The sequence below is a fragment of the Borostomias antarcticus genome, assembly GCF_949987555.1.
Source record: "Borostomias antarcticus genome assembly, chromosome: 10".
Taxonomy (NCBI): domain Eukaryota; kingdom Metazoa; phylum Chordata; class Actinopteri; order Stomiiformes; family Stomiidae; genus Borostomias; species Borostomias antarcticus.
In genome coordinates, this window is record NC_140243.1 from 14,011,301 (window position 1) to 14,033,192 (window position 21,892).

Sequence of the window (21,892 nt, forward strand, 5' to 3'; positions counted from 1 at the left end):
TCTCAACTTTCATTGGTTCCGCCAGATTGTTGTGAAATCAAACACAGACACGTCCACCTCTTGAGCGGCCTATTAATAGGAAAGAGAGCGTCTTTCCCATAGAATCAGGATCATAAGACAATTTTAATATATCTGGACGGACCGTCCCCACCTCCCCTGTCCAAAAAGGGCCATAAATTCAACACTAGACTTTCCCACCAGGCTGAGGGTGAAATTATGAGACAATTGCTGTGACTTAATAAACAAAGTGATGGATGTACCAGCTGAGGTGGCTTTGGAGAGTGAGGCGCTCGGTGGGTTTGGGCCGGCGCTGGTGCAGTCATTAGAGAGGTGCTTGCAGTCCAGTCCTCTGCTCTACTGCTTTAGCGTGTGTGTGTGTGCGTGTGTTTATACGTGTGATGAATGTGTCATTCATTGTTGCCAAATCCTGTCTGAACCAAATGAATGAGACAGCGCATGAACAATTCAACCCTTTATTAAGACATGTTGATGGACAGACCCCAAAAAAGAGGCTTTTTAATTGTGATAAAAATGTTCCATGTACAGACACAGGGACAGCCTGGAAGACATGGCTGTAGGCAGACAGACAGACAGGCAGGCAGACCAGTAAACCCTCTCTTTATCACAACAGGTAAGCCCCGCTACTACAGGGTAAGCTTGTCCTCCTGGTCACCCCTCAGATCCTCCTCAGTTTCTTCATCTTCATCATCATCTTCATCTTCATCTCCAGGTGTGGAGACTTCCGCCTCCGGCTCTGAAAACTAGCTCCCCGCAGAGGATGAGGGGCAGACCTGGACTGGATCTCAGGTTCACACCTGTCCCCACACACCCATGGGCCACGCACACACACACACACACACACACACACAAACGCACGCACACACACACGGGCCATGTACACACAGGCACGCACGCACGGGCCACGCGCACACACACAGTTCACTACAGGCTGGGTTTAGAAATTCCCAGATGGTCTGTGTGGCCCAGGATCTACTCAGCTAGAACATAGAGGGAGGGAGCGAGAGAGTGATCATGAGGGGGGTGGGAAGGAGGAGTGGTGGTCCAGTGTAGTGTGTGGGGGGAGGGGGGGGGGCTGCCGTCCCACCCTGCAGAGTAAGAGGGGTTGGTGGGAAGGGGGGGTCGGGGGGGGTCTAGGACATGGTGATCTGCATAGATTCTAGCATCTCCTCCACGGCCTTCACTGAGCACTTGTTCTCCTTGGTCCCACGGCCAGCCAACTGTAGAGGGGGGCAGAGATGGAGGGAATGGGGGTTAGACAGCATCAGCTCATCGTGTTCCTTCAAAGACACTGACACAGATCATGATAACCTCTTTCCCACACACACACAGATCAAGATAGCCCCTCGCTGCGTCTCGCGCTCCACATGCGCACCTCTGCCCCCGCGGGTCCCGTAACTCCGTCTCGAGGAGGCGCGCGAGGCAACATTCGGTGCTGTACGCCTGACCGAGACCTTCTTAGTCGAAGCGCCGCTACGAGCGAGCGTGTTCCAGCGCGGGGGTGTTTATTTCATGCTCGGCTCTCTCGCCCGACACCTGGCTGATTTGGTTGGATGTGCGAACGCTGACCACCTCTCCACATCTGGACTCTAAACACAGCATGTACTGTTCGACGCAAGGCAAAACTGGGGCCCCGCGCACCACTGGAAATCCTCTCGCATAGCACAGACAGGACGGGACCGGGAGGCAGGGAGAGGGGGGCTGAACAGAGCGCTAGGAGGCAGGCGCGCTCACACACGCACACACACACGCTGGTCTCTCTCCCTACACCCTTGCTAAATAGGCCTTCAACCCCTGGCTGTGAGCGCTGCTGGCTGTCAGGTACTAACTGCTGCAGTGTGCTGAGAGGGGACAGGCTAACAGGGTTTCCATGGAACAAGGACTTCATTCCTCCCCGTCTCAGAGGGCATCTGGCGAAGGCCTACCTTTGGCAAAGTCATTTCCGAGGGTGACTCATACAGTGTGTGTGTGTGTGTGTGTGTGTGTGTGTGTGTGTGTGTGTGTGTGTGTGAGCGTGCACGCCTCCTAATGCTCTGTTATTCCAGTCAGCCAGTCAATTACGCGAGGAGCCAGAGGTGAGGGACAACATTAACTCCTGGCCTTTGTTACAGTTGGGAGTCCGTCAGGACCAGCGTGCACGTGCGTGCGTGTGTGTGCGTGCGTGTGTAAAGCTTAAAGTCGCACTGAAATGAAAAAAGCATTCTGTCCCATTTTGGTTCACATAATTGGTCATAGTGTTCACCTATTCAATGATGTATAACCAAAAAATTAAAAAAATTCTACTTTTGTTGTAATCTTATATCAAAGTATATAATTTCTTACTTCCTGGAAAACGGTAGGTCATGTGCAATTACGACAACAGGAACCTTAGATTTTAGGCCAATAATCTCACGACATCCGCCCGTCAATCAACACTATCCTTCTATCAAATCTGTCTAAAGTTCTTAAAACCCGTCCACTTGTCAATGTTCCAATCAAATTCCTCTAAACTATTGTCCCACCCTCATAGCTTGTTTGCGTCGGAAATACGTCAAACTACGGAAGTTAGATGATCTCAAACGTCCGTTTCAGTGCGACTTTAAGACAGAGGAAGACAGATACATTATCTGAAACATCCACAGGATGGGGTGGGAGTGGGGGGGGGAATCTAATCAGAGACTAGCTGAGCTGGGTAGAGTCGGGGAGACAGGACTCAAGAGTCTGTTGACAGAATGTGGTCAGGGTGTGTGGAGCAGGACAGAGGGAAAGGAGGGTAGCAGGGCACGGGGGCATAGTGCCAGAGGGGCAGTAGAGAGGTAAGTGCCCCCCCCCCCCTCTCTCTCTTTCTCCTGAACCGCCTGATACACATCTTACTGTCAGCCTGAGCATATCACCCTCATGGCAGGAAGGATTTTGTGCCATGGCAACAGCATAAACCATTTTAGTGGCACCATCTGAGCATCGCTTCACTTTTTCCCCTCTTTTCCACTCCTCTCTCTCTCTCTCTCTCTCTCTCTCTCCCTCTCTCTCTCTCTCTCTCCACACATCTCCCCTTCCTCTCCACCCCTTTCTCTATCCCCAGTTTGTCTCTATCCCAGGTCTGACTCTGTCTCTATCCCAGGTCTGTCTCTATCTCTGGTCTGTCTCTAGCCCTGGTCTGACTCTGTCCTTAGCCCTGGTCTGACTCAGGGCTGTCTCTATCTCTGGTCTGTCCTTAGCCCTGGTCTGACTCTGTCTCTATCCCAGGTCTGTCTCTCGTTCTGGTCTGTCTCTAGACCAGAGCTGTATTCGAAACCGTTCCCTATTCCCTATATAGTGCACTGTATAGTGTCCTCCATTTTTTTTCTAGTGTTTGAATTCTCAACAGTTAATTTCATTCACCACATATACACAATTCACAGCGATTTCTAGTGAACAGAGAATTACATTTTTTGTACATTGTTTACATTCTATGTGCATTTTATGTTCCATGAATGTTCATCAAATTTGCTTGTCCCTCTTAAAAAATAAAATAAATGAATGAATGAATGTACACTACAATTTCTCCTGTATACCACAATGCAACGCAGTCATGTTTACTGAAGGGGAAGACGTGAAGAAGACAGTAGCTATCGGTGACTCGTCTCTCTCCAGACTCAAATATTACATTGACACGCTGCGCTCCGCATACTGCATAATAGAGTCTGTGCCACTTCGTCGCTCAAGCTGGTGTTCTGAGGGCGTATCGACGGGTCAAAATTTAAAGAGTGACAGGTCGTAGCAGCAAATGGCGGGAAATATCTATGGGTGGGAACACCTGATTGCGAAAGTCGTTACTGATTGGTTTCGCAGATTCCTGCGAGGCAACGCGGGGCGACACAGCAGTTGTCCTCTTCGACGCTAGTTCTTTGATGTCGGGTTGGTGTGTCAGGGCCTTAAAGGAAGTAACTGTTGGCTCTTCCAAAAGTAGCTAGAAGTAGCTAGATGACGTAATCAACTAATTAGCATAATATGCAATTCTGAAAGAGCCAAAATGAATAGAAAAGGCTGGCCAGGTAGTTTACAAACTAACAATGTACGTATTTACAAACATTTTTTTGTTTCCATGTAAGTATAACCTTAGCTTTTTTGCCTCCGTGCTGGCGACCACCAGGGCGGAATACATTTTCAGTGGCATGTGACCATTTGTTTGTTCGTTATTTAGCAGGATTACACAAAAACTACCAGAGCGATTTTCACGAAACTTAGTGGAGGGGTGTAGCATGGGCCAAGTTAGAACCCATTAAATTTGTGAGCAGATCAGAATCACTGGGGGGAAACACAAAACAAAAACAAAATGTGCCCATGCTTGGACCATCTCCCTTCACTTTACGCTTACTTCTTTTGCCAGATTTAATGTACTGCCCGGTGGCCAAGCGGTAAGGCATTGCTCTAGTGATCTGTAGACCCAGATTCATGTCATGATGAAGATGTTTTTCTTTAGAGAACGTTGGCTCTTATACAATGAGGAAAATACAGGTTTGGTCTCCTTGGTCTGCCTTTCTCCTTTTGCTTTTTGTGTTGTGGATAAAAGTGTCTAAATATATATTAATATATTCACTGATTCACCATACATCACTAATATAATGTTCAATAATCAGTAATGTGTAAACAAATTTCTGGCAACGATAGGACTCAAACCGAGAACCTTGGATTCAACTTTACTCTCAAATAAATGTGACAGGTAGGGCACTAGCCTCTCAGCGCTCCCTACTGGGTCCTAGCGCCCTACCTGTCACATAAATACTGAATACAGTATATAGAAATGGAAATATAGGGTTTTTAAAACAGACCAAAAATGTATCTTCATTACAATGAGGAGTCAAATGAGCTTTGGATAGATATCAACTTTATTTGCTGTTTAAGCAAACATCTTTCTATGCATGTAAAATAAAATAATATCTAATTCTCATTCACTATTAGGAAAAAATAAATGTTTTTAGCCTGGATCCTGTGGTAAGCTATTACATTTAAACTGAGGTGTGATTTTAACCATTTCAACTGAGTTACACCGACAAAATGCATTAATATGCGGAGGCCTGTGCTCTCTGAGCACCCTTTCGAGTTTTCTTCTATATATATATATATTCTCTGCGGGGCTGCTATCTAGTCAGACTGGCTGTGTGAGTGCTGTGTGAGCAGTGTTGCCAACTTGGCAACTGTTGCTATATCTCGCGACTATCCAGACCCCCTTGGCGACTTAATTAGTCAAAAGCGATTAGCGATAAATCTAGCGAGTTTCTCTGGTAATTTGGGGGAATGATTGTGTTAACAAAGCTCTGCATCTAATCCCGTTCCGCGGTTCACAATCCAACTGAGCTCACGAGAGCCAAATACAGTGTGAGGTAGCTATGGTAGGGATGCGGCTGGCATCAACCTGTTTCAGGAACTTGCCATGGCTGCGGTGTCTATTTTGTCCTTGCCACCCTCAAATGCTGAACTTGAGAGGGTTTTCAGCCATATGAGCGTGGTGAAAAACAAACTACATTCTGGCCTAGCTTGCTGTTCCGATACCGGGAGCATTTCCCCAGTAGATCGGGTCGTTTGGGCATATGTGAACACAGCAATCACTCGCAGTTCCGGAACAAATCAACTGGGCTGAGACCACCTAGAGAGAGTGTCTCAGCCCGCTTACAATCACCCAGCGGGGCGATTTGCAGTGAGAACGTACATTACCCACAAACCGATACAACTCATTGTTTTACCCTGCACTGTCAGAAACATTACCGTATAAGCAAAACAGTGCGGTGTCGCAACAGTGCCAACAAACATCTGGACGTATAAACACATCTTTGATAAACAATTGGAAGATCAGTCACAGTCGTGGATCAATCCTGATCATATGCAATAGCACATTGTTCTCTAGCCGTAGTCGTGATGCCTGCTCAAACTGGATAAGTTGTCCATATACCGAACACTGGTATATGAACCAGAGAAGACCAATCAACACTATTATACACGCACACTACTGATGCTCCATTTTCAATTACGGGTCGATCACCGGTGTCAGCAAAGAAAGGATTTCCAGAAATCCAAACTTCCCCCAAAATTTGGACCAATCACAAAACTCTTAACAAGCGCGTAGTGTTGAGGGCGTATCCAGAACCAGGGCAGATCCGGAGATCATTTGCTCTGTCCATATTGCTGTGTGAACACGAATCGAGCTACAGTAAGGTCCCAATGCAACATTGTAACATATTGTTTACATGATACTCGCGCGTCTGCTTGCTTTCCGATGCAATGGCATTCAGTGTAGTGTCCAAAAACTGTTTTATTGTTCCCTATATATTTCACAATATGTAGAATACTACATAGGGAAGAATTTTTTACAGCTCACTTATCTGGCCCCCCGGGTGATACTGTTTTTTTTGCTTCCCTCTGGAATATGTAGGGGTGGGACGTCTGCCCACCTCCCTTGTTCTCTGTAAAGCGCATTGTGTTGCCTCTGGGTATGAAATGCGCTATACAAATAAAGCTTTGATTGATTGATTGATAGTGAGTGAGTGAACGGTTTCGAACACAGCTCAGGTCTGTCTCTAGACTAGGTCTGTCTCTCTAGACCAGGTCTGACACTGACTCTGGCACAGGTCTGACTCCACCCCAGGTGTGTGTGTGTGTGTGTGTGTGTGTGTGTGTGTGCGTGTGCGTGCGTGCGTGCGTGCGTGCATGTGCGTACACCTCATTGTGCATGATGGAGGCCCTGACACCTAGAGACTCACCTGATAGGCTCGGTTGATTTGATTGGCGGCCCAGGCAGCATACTTGATGTTGTCCTTCTTCACCTTGGCACTGACCTTGGGACTGGCAGCGATGTGACTGGCAGACTGTGGAAGGGGGTGAGGGGAGGGGAGAGAAGGAGGAAAGGGGAGGAGAGGAGAAAAGGAAGAGAGATGAGGGGAGAAGAGAGGAGAGGAGGAGGAGAGAAGATGAGGAAAGAAGAGAGGGGGAGGAAGGAGGAGGAGAGGGGGAGAGGAAGGAAGGGAAGAGGGAAGATGAGAGGAGAGGAGAGAAGAGGAGGGGATGGAAGGAGGAGAGGAGATTCGGGGAGGGAACAGCAGGGGAGGAAGAGGCAGGGGATGAGGAGGTGAGGAGACGAGAGTAGGGGAGGAGGAGAGGAGAGCAGGGGGAAGGTGTCGTCACATCAAACCTTGGCCTAACAGCAGTAAAATGCATAATTGAGATGAATGTGCGCCACTCCGGCATGGCAGCCAGATGAGAAAAGGCAGAGTTGGCCCTCTGACAGAGAGAGAGAGAGCGAGAGCGTTTACTGGGAGGAAAAAGTGAGTGTTTTAATGTCCTGTACGTAATCCCTCTCCAACCAGACGCAGGCTGCAGTGTCACTAAACGCTCCCTGACTCTCCAACACCAGAGCTAGCCGTGATGACAGGACCCTGCCTGTGAGTGTGTGTGCGTGTGTAAGTGAGTGAGTGTGTGTGTGTGAATCATGTTCTCCTCCCCCAGAACCACTAATCCCATGTCTGTCCACATCCCCGCTATCCTCTCCACACAGCAGTCTCAGAGGGCTCACACTTCAAAACGCCTCCCCGTTGACGCGATGAAACTTTTACTGCTCAGACATCAAACCTGGCCTGGCTGGCTCACTGTAGGAAACCATCTGGACTCTGGAGTGTTGGTTCTGGGTTCTGTATTCCAAGTTCTGCGTTCTGAGTTCTAAGCTCTGGTTTCTGCCTTCTGGGTTCTAAGTTCTCTAGAATCTCCAGGAGCTCCACCAGTGGATGATGTCGGCTGAGAAGGAGGAGGTCTGATGGAGTCCTCTATGATTAGGGGCTTCCCCCCAGCAGAGGGACTCTAGTAGATCTAGCTACAGAGACTCTCAGATGACTAGCTAACCTCACATACCTGCTGAGACACAGGTGACTAGCTAACCTCACATACCTGCTGAGACTCAGGTGACTAGCTAACCTCACATACCTGCTGAGACTCAGGTGACTAGCTAACCTCACATACCTGCTGAGACTCAGGTGACTAGCTAACCTCACATACCTGCTGAGACTCAGGTGACTAGCTAACCTCACATACCTGCTGAGACTCAGGTGACTAGCTAACCTCACATACCTGCTGAGACTCAGGTGACTAGCTAACCTCACATACCTGCTGAGACTCAGGTGACTAGCTAACCTCACATACCTGCTGAGACTCAGGTGACTAGCTAACCTCACATACCTGCTGAGACTCAGGTGACTAGCTAACCTCACATACCTGCTGAGACTCAGGTGACTAGCTAACCTCACATACCTGCTGAGACTCAGGTGACTAGCTAACCTCACATACCTGCTGAGACTCAGGTGACTAGCTAACCTCGCATACCTGCTGAGACTCAGGTGACTAGCTAACCTCACCCCCCCCCCCCATAATCATCATCATCACCCTACCTCACCCCCTGGCCTGATCCTCACCCCCCTAAATCCTTTCACCCCTCTCAGCCCCCAGCATCCCCCCCCCACGCCTGCGCCCTCTCACTCTCACCTCACCCCCCCCCCCCCCCCCCGCCCTCTCGACCCCCCTCCCCAGCCCACGCACACCCCCGGCCCACCTCACCCCCCGCACCCCTCTCCGTTTGTGTTGGTATGTCAGGACTCTCTTACAGATGATGCATTGGTGCTAATGGACCACTTCCTGTCTAAATAAATATGTAGATGAAAGGAGCAGACAGAATCATAACATTATAAACGAACAGTGCCCCGTTCTCTCTCTGTCTCTCTCTCTCTCCCCCTCCCTCCCTCTCTTCTGTACCTCTATTTCTTTATTTATTCTAGCCATAAACATGAGTGGGTCCCAGAGCAGGGCTAATATTACAGATCTGAGAGGCACACCAGGGTTCACCGTCTGAGTCAGCCACCGCTGACCTGTCTGGGAGCCCCGAAACACACACACACACACACACGTACGCACGCACGTGCACACGCAGTCAGGACTCACCATGTACAGGCCAAACAGGGCCCTCATATTTCTGTTGTTGAGTTTCAGCGCCTGGGCAAAGTACTTTCTGGCCAGCTCCAGGTTCTCCAGCCCTCCCTGTGTATATTTCACCTGGGGAGACAAACACACCTGGGGGGTCACACACACACGGGCGCGCATGCACACACACTCACACACATGACTCGCCCTCTCTCTGATGGAAGGGCCAGGGTACCTACCTCAGCATACTGCTCACAATAGAGGTGGTTGTGAGGGTTGGTCATCATCAGCTCCTCCAGACAGAACGCTGCTTTTCCATAGCTGGGGAGACACACAGGAGACACTGTTTAAGACGGATCTATGGACGCTACGGCTGTCCACTTTCAAATAGAGGGGTGCTTCTCCAGAATGCTGGTGTAATGTTACCCAAAGTCATTTTTGTAGTTTGAATAACCACATCAGACCAGGTTGAAAGTTAAGGCAACATCAAGCTATGTGACAGACAGAAGCCTGTCAGGTCCAGTTGGCTGTCTGTTCCGTGTTTCTCCTACTGTATGTCTGTGTATCGACCTGCCTGTGCTGTTTGTCATTATGTATCTGTCTGTCTGTCTGTCTGTCTATGTCTGTCTATGTCTGTCTATGTCTGTCTATGTCTGTCTGTCTTCCAGCCTGTCTGTATGTCTGCATGTCTACCCATCTCTGTCTGTCTGTGTTTCTCTGACAGTCTGTGCTGTGTAGTTAACCACCCTCCTGATGCTGTCTGTCTGTCTGTCTGTCTGTCTGTCTGTCAGTCTGTGCTGTGTAGTTAACCCTCCTCCTGATGCCAGGGCTGGAGTCAGACCTGGCACCGTGCGCTGCGCTCAGATGACATCATCGCTGTCCAGACTGCTGAGCTGGTCACCTCACACTCATCTGCTGCCAGTCCACATCGTATACAGCTAACACACTGCCTCCTCCAAACGCACACACACACACACACACACACACACACACACTCTCTCTCTCACACACACACTCGCCATCTCTTGCTGTCACACACACACACGCACACGCGCGCACACACACACACACACACACACACACACACACACACACACACACACACACACACACACACACACACTCTCTCTCCATCTCTCTATGTCACTCACAAACCCCCAGACACACACACGACCACATAAGCAGCACAAACGCATGCAAGGCTATTAAAGCCCACCAGAGAGACTCTGTCTCCAGCTACTGTTGGACAGGAATGTCTGTCCCTACCCCCCCCCTCCTAAAACAAAAAACTACTGTTGGACGGGGGCGCGTCAGTCTCCGCCCGGCCCCTGCGTCACCCGGCGTTCCGTGCGTGCTCGGGTGCTAACCAGCAAACGGCCTCCGCAGTGAACAGCCTGTGGGCCAGGGCAGATAGGGAGAGGCTAATCTGGGGTAATTTAACTGCCAGCGGGCGAGGGGGGAACGCAGTGTTCTGACGTAAGCGAGCGCGGCTCTTTTGGCGGGAAGAGGATGCGAGTGAATGCCGACTCGCACGACACCAGGAGCCTATCGGCCCATTTTCAGTCCGATAGAGCTACTTCAAAGACAGGAGCGGTGTGGAGGGAGGGAGGGAGGGAGGGAGAGGGAGGGAGAGAGAGAGAGAGAGAGAGAGAGAGAGAGAGAGAGAGAGAGTTTTCTATCGGGGTGTTCGGAAGGTTGGGGGCTGCTTACAATTACTACTTCCTCCCCGAAACGACTTGCAGCTGTAGTGGTGGTAGTGGTGCCCTGGTCTCACTACTCCTTCTTCTCCCCCCTCTCCCCTTCCTCCTCATCTGCCCTCCTCCTCCCTCACCTCCTCCTCCTCTCCGGTAAGCCAGTCCTCAGGTACTCCAGACCAGTAAAAAACCTACTCATGCTTCTCTCACTCTGGCTCATAGATCCCCAGAGGCTCCATGCTATCGCGCCACAGAGACAAACTCAAACATCTCAAAACACCGTCCTGAAGTCGGAGCCCGTCTGTCCGCTTGTCCGCCCGTTAGTTTACTTGGTTTCTGTCCCTCTGTCTCTAGCAGTGTCAGAAGGCCAGCGTGTCTTGTCTGTAGCAGTGTCAGAAAGCCAGCGTGATGTATCGTGTTTACTGAGGTCTGTGTGTCTGTCTGTAACGGTGTCGGAAAGCCAGTGTGATGTGTTTATTTATAGCCTCGGCTACACACACACACACGCAGAGGGACAAGAGTTTATTTCCCTTCCTCTTTCCATCAGCCTCCGTTTTCTCTGGCTCAGGAAAGAAAGTGCCACCACCTTCCCCTGGGAATCTCTCTCTCTCTCTCTCTCTCTCTCTCCTCTCTCTCTTTCTCCCTCCCTCCCTCCCTCCCTCAGTGGAAAAGAGAGGTGATAATTCCATGCTATCCGGAAGAGGAGGGAAAAACAGAGTTTGTAACCCCAAATAAAGAAAGGAGAGAACAGATAAGGGCTGGTGGGGTGAATAGTTGATATTAGAGAGCCGGGCTTAGCCGGGAGATAATCCTCTCACCCTAGACTTCCCCAGGACAACTACAGCGCTAAAGCCCTCCACACAAATACACCACATATCCAATAAGTAGCCCTCTCACTGCGCTACACATTCCTGGTGCCACCGGGCTCCTGCCACGGAGACCAGAGACACAGGGAGCTCTCTAGCACGCACCCGCACACACACCCACACCCACACCTACACACACACACACACACACACACACACACACACATACACATTTGCACAAACCTTGGTTTCACTGACTGGGCCAGGGACAATTAAGTGGGGATATAACTGACACAAACAAAATTATTCTTCTAACAATCTCGGACTGACAAGTCCCCCCTGGCAACAAGAGAGACCCCCAGGCTGGGCTAGACCTCAGGACAGACCCCAAGCTGGGCTAGACCCTAGGCTGGGCTAGACCTCAGGACAGACCCCAGGCTGGGCTAGACCTCAGGTAAGACCCCAGGCTGGGCTAGACCCTAGGCTGGGCTAGACCTCAGGACTGACCCCAGGCTGGGCTAGACCTCAGGATAGACCCCAGGCTGGGCTAGACCTCAGGATAGACCCTAGGCTGGGCTAGACCTCAGGACTGACCCCAGGCTGGGCTAGACCTCAGGATAGACCCCAGGCTGGGCTAGACCTCAGGATAGACCCTAGGCTGGGCTAGACCTCAGGACAGACCCTAGGCTGGGCTAGACCTCAGGATAGACCCCAGGCTGGGCTAGACCTCAGGACAGACCCCAGGCTGGGCTAGACCTCGGGACTGATAAGAGGTTTTCTTACTCATGTTCGTTGATGTAGAGTTCTGACAGCTCATGCCACGCCTCCTGGTCCCCCACAAACCTGCAGAACAACAGACATGGTTAGAACCTGCAGAACAACAGACAAGGTTAGAACCTGCAGAACAACAGACAAGGTTAGAACCTGAAGAACAAGACATGGTTAGAACCTGCAGAACAACAGACATGGTTAGAACCTGCAGAACAACAGACATGGTTAGAACCTGCAGAACAACAGACATGGTTAGAACCTGCAGAACAACAGACATGGTTAGAACCTGAAGAACAACAGACATGGTTAGAACCTGAAGAACAACACAGAGACAGAAACTGAGGGATGCTACTTTACTACAGTATATTACAGTATATAGGATGTTAGTATATTAGTTACTACACAATATTACTCTAGGATGTTACTATAGTAGTTTATTACACTACTACCATATGGGGAACACTATTTTGATGACACAGTCAGGTTTTGTTGTAACATGGCAGATGGATTGCTGCCATCCTGGACACATCTTTTCTGCAAAATATATTTATATATCTCAACAATACCAACCTGTCTGAATAAAGGTTAAATTAAATTGAATAAATTAGTCCCAGTCCCCAGGGTGGAGGTGTAGAGGAGTGGTGGGGGGTGGAGTTGGGGGCTCTACAGACAGGTTGTGCCAAGCTCAATGCAATGCAAACTCCCTTTTAATTAAAAAGCCTGGGGAGGTGTGGAGTGTGTGTGTGCGTGTAGGAGGGTGTGTGTGTGTGTGTAGGAGGGTGTCTAATCCCCTAGTAAAACACTACTCACTGCTCCAGATATTCGTTGAGCTCCCGGATGGCCTCAGAGCTCTTCCCCTGGGCCTTGAGGATGGAGATCTTACGCTTCCTGGCGGCCTGGAGGGCGCGTGCACACACACACACACACACACACGCACATATACATGCACACACACACACACACAACACGGAGAAGACACCAGATTAGCCTTGCTCTCAGCAGCTCCTCAAGTGTTTGACTAGGGGAGGTGGTGGGGGATGAGCACTGAGCGGACGGTGTGTGTGTGTGTGCGGGGGGGGGGGGTAACTCTAAAACCCCAAGTGTCCACAGTCCACCTGAGCTTTGGAACAAGGATGTGTGTGTACGTGTGATATTGTGTGTGTGTGTGTGGGGGGGGGGGGGTTGCAGAGCAAAAGCAATGATTAATCTCTCCTTCAAAAGTGGTAAAAGGACCAGCACTCACAAATTCCAAAAAATGGATGCTTTAATCTCTCCTTCAACCTAGATCATCAGCGACTGCAAAATGTGTTGTTGAAACAGAAATGATCTGCATTGGCTCGGAGAGAGACAGGCCTCCAGAATGTGAGGAGAGATTAGATAAAGCTCTCTCTAAGTGGTGAGACTACATACATCTACTGACTCAGCACTTTCCGCCCACAGCCCGGTGATGAGCAGCCCTGCTACTGAAAAATGATGTCCCTATTTATGTGTGCTTGTTACTGATGGTGTTCTGGCCAGCTTCAGATGGAGGCATCAGTCCATCTTCACAGGGAATCAAACATGCACAAGCGTGAGCGTGCACACGCGTGCGCACACGCACACAAGCACACACGCACACACAGTCTGTGGCTGGGGGAGAGAGCAGAGAGCTTAGCGGCTGAGATAAAGAGGTGAGTCATCCTCGCCTAAGTGGGAAAAATAAAGTTACCCCAAAACCCAACACGGCTGTACACACTCTCATACCAACACATTCACCCACCCACCCACGCAGACACACACACACACACACACACACACACACACACACACACACACACACACACACACACACACACACACACACACACACACACACACACACACACACACACACACACACACACACACACACACACACACACACACACACACACACACACCGAACTTCAGAAACCCAACTGACATCAGCCTAAAATTGCCCTCATTTGGTTTTGATGTCGGAGTGACCTTAAGGTGGATTAGACACTCATCAATCTGAGTCACAGTGCTACGCTGCTGCTGCCCTTCACCGGCCTCCGGTTCCAGTGAGGGGCGAGGCCCAGAGACAGAGTACTGTAAGGGTGTGTGTGTGTTTGTCGGAGAATGTGTGAGGGTGTGTGTGAGTGAGAGGACGTCAAAAAGAGTGCGTGTGGGAGAGAGGCGTGTGTATGCGTGTGTCTGTGTGCGTGAGAGATCGTCAGAGCAGGGCTGCTGCTGTGCCATCAGACATGTACCCCTGCTGCCCATGCCAGGGTTATTTATGGCCTGGCATGTGATGGAGCAGAGCTTCCTCTCGACCACAGTCCCAGGCAGGCAGCAGAGCTGGGGGACTGGCTGGGCAGAGCTGGGGGACTGGCTGGGGTTGTATGGCTGGGTAAGTGTTGTCATGACTCACGTCTAAGTCAACTAAGTTTACTAAGTTTAGACGCAAGTCTAAATGGAACTTCTCTGAAAGCCCCGTCACCAGAAACCAACTTATCCGTCACACTGGGACAGGGACCTAGACTGTATCTGCGGTCTGTCCAAAGAGAACACACTCGCGCGCGCGCACGCACGCACGCAACTATAGCCTACACACTTTGTACACTTTAACACCCGATTAAGCACACACACACACACACATTCAAACAAAAACCTAGCGCCAAGAGGGGTTCTTCGGCCGTGAACATTAGCTTGAAACACAGTGAGACCAACCAGGAGTTTACAATCACCACTCCAGCCAACAGTATTCACATGTTCAGGTTCCAAATCAAACAGGTGCAGGCTGCAGCAGAAAACAGCAGTGTGAGGGTGGTCTGCATACAGCGCAACACCAGACTTTCAAGAACACATTAGTCAGCCAAGTTATGATCGTATGGAGCAGTGTGTGGGGGGGTTCCTCATCTCTCCCAAGTCCATAAAACCCAGATCTGCTGCGAGGATCACTCCGTCCTACATGGGCCATAGTACAACAGTGCCCCGTGCTCTGAGGCCGGCTGGAATTCACTCACTCCTCTCCAAATGACTACCATGTGGACCCATCCCTGGTCCAATACCAAACATCAGTCAGGACAACGCTGCACTAACCTTCCGTGTGGATCTTGAGTTGCACTCGTGCCCTCGCCTTCCTCCCTCCCTCTTCTCCCAATCCTCCCCTCCTCCACCCCTCCACTCTCTCCTCCGCCTTACCCCTCTCACCCCTGTCTCTGTAGCACAGTCTTTCTCTTCTCCAGATAGAGAACATATGGAAATTGGTGGAGCGAAGAGACACAAGGCACTTCACTAAGACAGGAACAATTCCAAAACTTCCCTGTCTCTCTTCTCTCACTTGTTCTCGCCATCTCTTAATCACTCTCTCTAACTCTCTGTCTATGTCTCTCCCTCTCCTCTCTCTCTAATGGTCCAGGGGGACCTAGCAGGTGATGATTCTGTTTTAACTAGGCTGGTGTTCTGAAGAAGCTTTACCAGCCTTATATATCCTCGTCTATCCTAACCTAACATACGTCACCTGACGCTTAATTTGCTCGGGCAAAAGTAAAATTGGAGCAACAAGTACCATAATACTAGTGGGAAAATGGCTTAAAATATCAGTGATTCGTAGTACTTCTACATTGTTTAAATAACCTCAACGATTAACATCTCTCCAGGCAGATTAGTGTATGAGTTGAGTTTTAGGAGATCAGTATCAAACATTCCAAAACAGTATTATATTGCAGTAGAATTTGCTCTCTGATCTGGCCAATTTGCACCAGCAAATCAGGGTCAAAAGAATAATCTGAAATAGCCTCAATGTTTTAATGAAACCTAAACCAAACCACACTTTCTGTCATGTTGGGATTTGTTTTGCTTGTCGAGGGAGCTCACGTCACATTCCCCTCCAAAACAAAGAAAGAAGTGAGTACATGACGCTAAACAAAGACGCTACTTCCCTGCTAGCATTCCAGCTAACACCACTTGCTAGCTAACATTACCACTAATGGAGCTATCATATAATGCATATTGAACTTAACAAACTGTCTGTAAACTGTGTATTTCTATCAGACTATAGGGGCAGCTGTGGCTCAGGAGGTAGAGTGGGTCGTCCAATGGAGCGGTTTGAATCCCGCCTCCTCCTATCCACATGTCGAAAGTGTTGTTGCTTCTTGGACAAGACGCATAACCCCAAATTGCCCCCAATGAGCAGGCTAGTGCCTTGCATGGCAGCTGCTGCCATTGGTGTGTGAATGTGTGTGTGATAGGGCTGTCAACTGAGCTTAGAAATAACAACCTAACCCTAACCGCTAACCTAACCCTAACCTAACTGCCCCAAAATGAGATTCCAAAAATAGTGTGGACAATGATAAAGAAATAGGTTTAAAAAAAAAAAGAAGAAGAAGAAAGAAAACAGAAATGTACGTGTAAATGCCTAACAAACCCTCCCCTTCCTCCCACCCTCCCCACCAACCCCCTTCCCCGAATTATGGGAGTTGGAAAACCCTCGAGTGGACACAAGCGCGTGTATGCACTTCTCTTGGGTGCATCTAGTGTGCATTGTTGGTGGCAACGTAACAGCAAGTCCCTTATTGTAAGTACCGATTATGCGATATGTCTATAATACGATGTCTTTAAAACGCTTAAACCAACTAAAAACAAATTAGCCTACTATTTCAGAGAGCCGAATAGGCCAATGTAGCTCCAGAAGTGTGCAACGGAGCAGAGCTGACGATCTCGAAGCAGGAGTATTCGTTAATGGTACTAGGGCATATTATGAACGGCCTCCAGTTAACTAGTTCAAGTCAGAAGTGACTTTCTGATCCAGCGTAATCACGATCATTTAGTCTAACAATTAAAGATAAAATAAGGTAGTCTAAAATTAAAGGCATGGGTCGCATGTAGGCTAGGCAATAGGGGGAAATAGCCTATTGAAAACATATAACTCACCAATAGGTCGCCAAACCATTAATAAACACACAAAGTACAATAAAGTAAATATATAAAATATATAATACCATAAGCTAAGCATGTCCCCCTCCCTCCAGTCGATTGGGACTAACGGATGAATAAATCCCTCTACAAAGTCAGCGGCTCGTGTTTCTCAATTAGGCTATCTAAAGTCCAGATGTGCCCGACTAGAGAGAGGCTAGTCAGTCCAACTAAAAGCCGATTAGCATTTTTGAGAACTGAATATTATAGGCCAATGCAGCTCCAAGACTGTTCAATGGATCAAAGATGACGGTCTCAAAGCGGGAGTAGGCCTATTCCCTGCCTAATGGTAGGGTCTATGAACGGCCTCAGATTAACTAGTTCAAGTCAGAAATGATTTACTGATACAATGTGATCACAATCATTTAGTCCAACAATTAAAGATAAATAAGGTAGCCTCAGATTAAAAGCTAGGGTCGCATGTAGGCTAGGCTGTAGGAAACAATAGTGAAAACATAAAACTCACCAACAGGTCGCCAATCCGTTGATAAACACACATAGTAAAATAAAGTAAATATATAAAATATATCATAGTATAAGCTCAAGTCCAGATGTGCCCGACTAGAGAGGCCATCCATTAATAATTACACAGAGTAAAATAAAGTAAAGATAAACAATATATTTATATCATTGGCTTGTCCATCTCCCTCCAATCGACCGGAACAAACGAATAGATCCCTGTATGAAACCGTTGGCCCATATGCTTCAATGTCTCAAGTCCAGTAGATGCGCCCGGCCAGTTTAGGGTCCGTGGGCACAAAAGGCATTAATAGAAAGTTGGGTAGCGAACAACATGCCCTCTCCAAATGACAGTTTAATTCGGAGGATTCTCAGCGAATTTGCAGGCTTCATCCACATCCGTGTATGCCCTGTCTTTGCCAGCGTGTTTCAGTAGCAGGCGAGCAGGATAGACCAGCCGGTACTCCACTCTCTTCTCCCGCAGGATTTTCTTCCTCTCATCGAACATTCGTCTCTTCTGCTGAAGCTCGGATGAGTAGTCAGGGTAGAGTCGGAGTGCCTCGCCGTCATGCCACTGCCAAGGCCCGCTCTTTATCCTGATACCGAAGGAACTGCATTATTATAGCCCGCGGAGGCTGGCCTGGCTTTGGCCTCGGAGCGAGAGTCCTATGTGCGCGCTGGATCTCAATGCAATTCGGAAAGTCGTCCATTCCCAGGACCTCTTGCAGTAGCTTCTCCACGAATTTGGTGGGGCTATTCCCTTCCAACCCTTCTGGTAGCCCCGTCAGGCGGAGATTGCATCTCCTGGCCCGATTTTCCATATCATCAATTTTTGCTTTCAGAGTCTCCGTCGCTTGTTCCGCCTGGGCCAGCCGCCTGGACATGTCGTCCACAGCACCATCAAACCTGTTCAGCCCGTCTTCCATTTCCCCTTGTCTACTCTCAATCAACATCGTTTTCTGATGCAATATCTTTAGAGTTGAGTTAAGTTCCTCAATCTTGCTGGTTATCGTTTTGTTTCCTTCGTGAATGGCTGCCATTATTTCGGCTGAGCTGAATTCCCTCTCAACAACGGTGCTTTCTTTTCCGGTAGCCATGACAGGTGGCGTGTGCTCTTGGCTAGCTATCCGAGGTCTGGGTTATTTTTTTTACTGGATTTGCTTCCAGTTCTAGTCATATATGAAAATTAAATTCGAGCCCTGTTGCTCTTAGAAAGCGATATATACGTGAAATGTTAGGATATCAGTACGTTCAGATCACTTATTTAATCAACATGTACGGAGCTGTCGTTTCTCAGTCCGTCTTCTAGCTTGCCATCACATGACCCTCCAGATTAGGCAGCTTTCTGAGAAGCACCACGCTGGATGTAGGCTTACCTCCACACAAGACCCAGGTAGCAGGGGTTCAGTACCAGGATTGCTCTAGGTGGGGTGAGAGAGCCTGGGACGGAGCTTACCCCGGGGAAGGAGGTCATCCCCGGAGATCAGCAGAGAACATCGGAACTCCCTGGACACAGCAGGAGAGCATCTGAACTCCCTGGGCACTGTCTGGTCCCGCACAGCATGTAATACCGGGGTCAACTTCGAGAGGATTCCCACTGACCTTAACCGCTTTCCCTAGAACCACTAGCTGTTTCTATAAATCAACTAGGACTTAGACTCTTGTTATGGATAACACATGTTCCAACGTTCTCAAAGGAAATAATAAAGTGAAGAAAATAAATAAATAAAAACATTAAAAGTTAAGCATTTCCGCATGCAGATGAGTATTTGGCCAGATCATTGCTGTAGGTACTGGAACATAGTTAAGTGTGGACGGGCTAAAGAGTTTGAGCATTTTTTGGACACCACCGTGGCAAAGAAACCTTGTGCAATTTTTGTTGATTCAACAATTCTGGTTAATGGGTACCACATCTACTCCACAGCCTGCAATTACAACAGCTCAGTTTCCAATCTCCACTCGGCCTGCTGGGATGCCTCACAAGTCCTTGCTGTGGTCGCCAATTTTCCGCCATTTCTCCAGCCCATCCCACCCACATGCTGCAGAACATGCAGCTAGGAGAGCGTGCCGGGAAGAGATATCGCTCATCCGCGGACAGGTGGCCCAGATGATGTCACAATCGGTCCCACCACACCCTCGCCGGCCAGACGGGAACGTGGGAAAACGCCCGCCCGCCTGACTCCAGGGTACGGAGGCGCACACTTGTTCCACTCCCGCCCCCACTGGCTTTGAGTGACAGGTCCATGGGTCTTACGGTTGGCAGCCTCTGATCAGGAAGTGGACCGATCCCATCCGAGGACCCGGACATGCCTGGGTGGTGCTCCGATTGGCCGCAGAGAAATACCCGCCACTCCTGCGGGGGCTCGGTTCCCATGGAGATCCGACCGCTAAGGGAACGAGGGGGTCAACCAGTTTCAAAGAGAGAGACATCCCACAGCTCTGCCAGCCAAACCATCTCATAAACACTGCTGTCATGGTGGGTCTGCACAGTTGTTGGCACCGGCTAACACAAACGAACTAACTGGCCCTCACATTCACACCATCTGCCTTCAGTGAAAAAGTATCTCTCTACTAATGTGGTTATAATTGTTACAGTGCATGGGGGGGCTGGGCAGGAAGGTTGGGGGGTCCAACTCATGAAAGCAGCCAGACCAGGACTAACCAAGGTGACCGGTCTGGTCCAACAGACGCACAGAGACCCATAAATAGAGAGGGTAAAGTCAAGGACAAGCTGAGAGTGACGCACGGAGTGTGTCTGTTGGAGGGGGTGGGGGGGTGAGGTAGCCCTGCCTGAAACAGGTAAACCAGAAAGTTGTTCTCGCACCATGAGTGATGTCCTCTTGGTCTAACGGTAGGGGCTGGGGCTTGGCTAGGAGGGGAGAGCCTCGCGCCGGGGGAAGGCAAAGAGGAGGGGGTCTTTCTTCTTACAGAGTTGAAAGAGGACTGAGGGAGAGGAGGAGGGGGTAGACTCTGCATCAGAGCGAGGTGAGGTTTGTTGATTTTCTCAGCAAAGCCTCCATTTGTTAGAAACAGAGAGTCTGTGAGGTGCAGACTCCTCACATGGCGTCCAAAGAACAAATGCCTATGTTTCGTCTCTCACACTTTGACAGCGAAGAGAAAATGTCTAATACAACTAAGCAAGTCCATGTGTGTCTGAGCAGCGCAAGGGAACGTGATGAACATCTTCAGCGGGGGACTGGCCAAAATAAATAAGGTCATGGTTTCTTTTGAAAACCCTTTAAAACATTTATTTTCTTGCGTGGCCACATGTCCTTATAGAAACAGTTAACAGCAGGTAGGTCTGTTTGGGCTTGGTGCTGTGGGGTTGGTGCTGTGGGCTTGGCAGAACACTGGACAGACATTGGCTCACTACCCGGTGGACAGGATCGTGTGGAACTCTTGAAACTTATTTTGTTGCTAGGTCTACAGTTTTATGACCAGTAGATGTGAACCCAACACACTCGCACACCTTAAAAACTCCTGGAAAATCCGAAACAGAGCAGAATACTTACTGTGTTGGTGGGGTCTTCTTGAAGGATGGCGTCATAGTGTTTGCTGGCCTCCTCATACCTTCAAACAGAGAAAAACAAAACTCATGTGATTCTAACGAGCCACGGCCTAGCCAGTCTTACTAGATGAGGTGGTGGTGGGGAATCTGGGGATCAAGTCAAACAATCAGCACGCTGTATACGGCACGCCCGATCGCTATGGTGACCGTAAACCTGGGCGGAAACGCAGCGGTGAGAGAGAGAGAGAAAGAGAGAGAGAGAGAAAGCGAGGGGCTCATATCACCTCAGTGAGACAGGGGGCTCCGTTCAAACAAAGCAGGAAAGCACAGTCTGATTGGAGGGCTGTGATTACAGTATGTGCCTCTGCTTTGATTTCACCTTTAAACAAATCAGACTGTTTCTCTCCCATCTGTTAACAGTGGATTACCAAGCGTTTGTTTTCCAGCCAGACCGAGGAACTTGACGAGCAGAGCCAGCCTATATCCAACACTGTGTGTGTTAGTAGAGGGGAGGGTGTGCTGAGCCCACATGATTCTGTTTAAAAGTTATGAGCTGTAAATATCGAATCATATAGCTCTGAATTGGGGAAAAACCAGGAGGTGGGGAAGGCGTGTGCACCCCGCCTGTCATGTCCAATCAGAGTCTGGGGATGATTCCGAAACTTGTTTTTACGAGAGCCAATCTTGCAAGGCTAAGGGTTTAGCAGCCAACACCGGGGCTCCGTGATCAAAACCTGCCGCGCTGCGCCCACAGACAGCCT

The 21,892-nt window shown here is 49.3% G+C and overlaps 1 protein-coding gene across 2 annotated transcripts in view; it reads right to left on the reverse strand.

Annotated features, from left to right (window-relative positions):
• Positions 1 to 459: 459 nt before the first annotated feature.
• emc2 (ER membrane protein complex subunit 2) overlaps positions 460 to 21,892 on the reverse strand; it is a 29,147-nt gene continuing 7,714 nt past the window's right edge. For both annotated transcript variants that reach the window (XM_084445033.1, XM_084445034.1), the window contains exons 5-11: positions 21,136 to 21,193; positions 13,016 to 13,101; positions 12,218 to 12,277; positions 9,174 to 9,255; positions 8,956 to 9,066; positions 6,735 to 6,839; positions 460 to 1,238 (exon numbers count right to left, since the gene is read on the reverse strand). In XM_084445033.1, the coding sequence (XP_084301159.1) occupies positions 1,152 to 1,238; positions 6,735 to 6,839; positions 8,956 to 9,066; positions 9,174 to 9,255; positions 12,218 to 12,277; positions 13,016 to 13,101; positions 21,136 to 21,193 (589 nt within the window). In that variant the 3' untranslated portion in view covers positions 460 to 1,151. The remainder of the gene's footprint in view (positions 1,239 to 6,734; positions 6,840 to 8,955; positions 9,067 to 9,173; positions 9,256 to 12,217; positions 12,278 to 13,015; positions 13,102 to 21,135; positions 21,194 to 21,892) is intronic.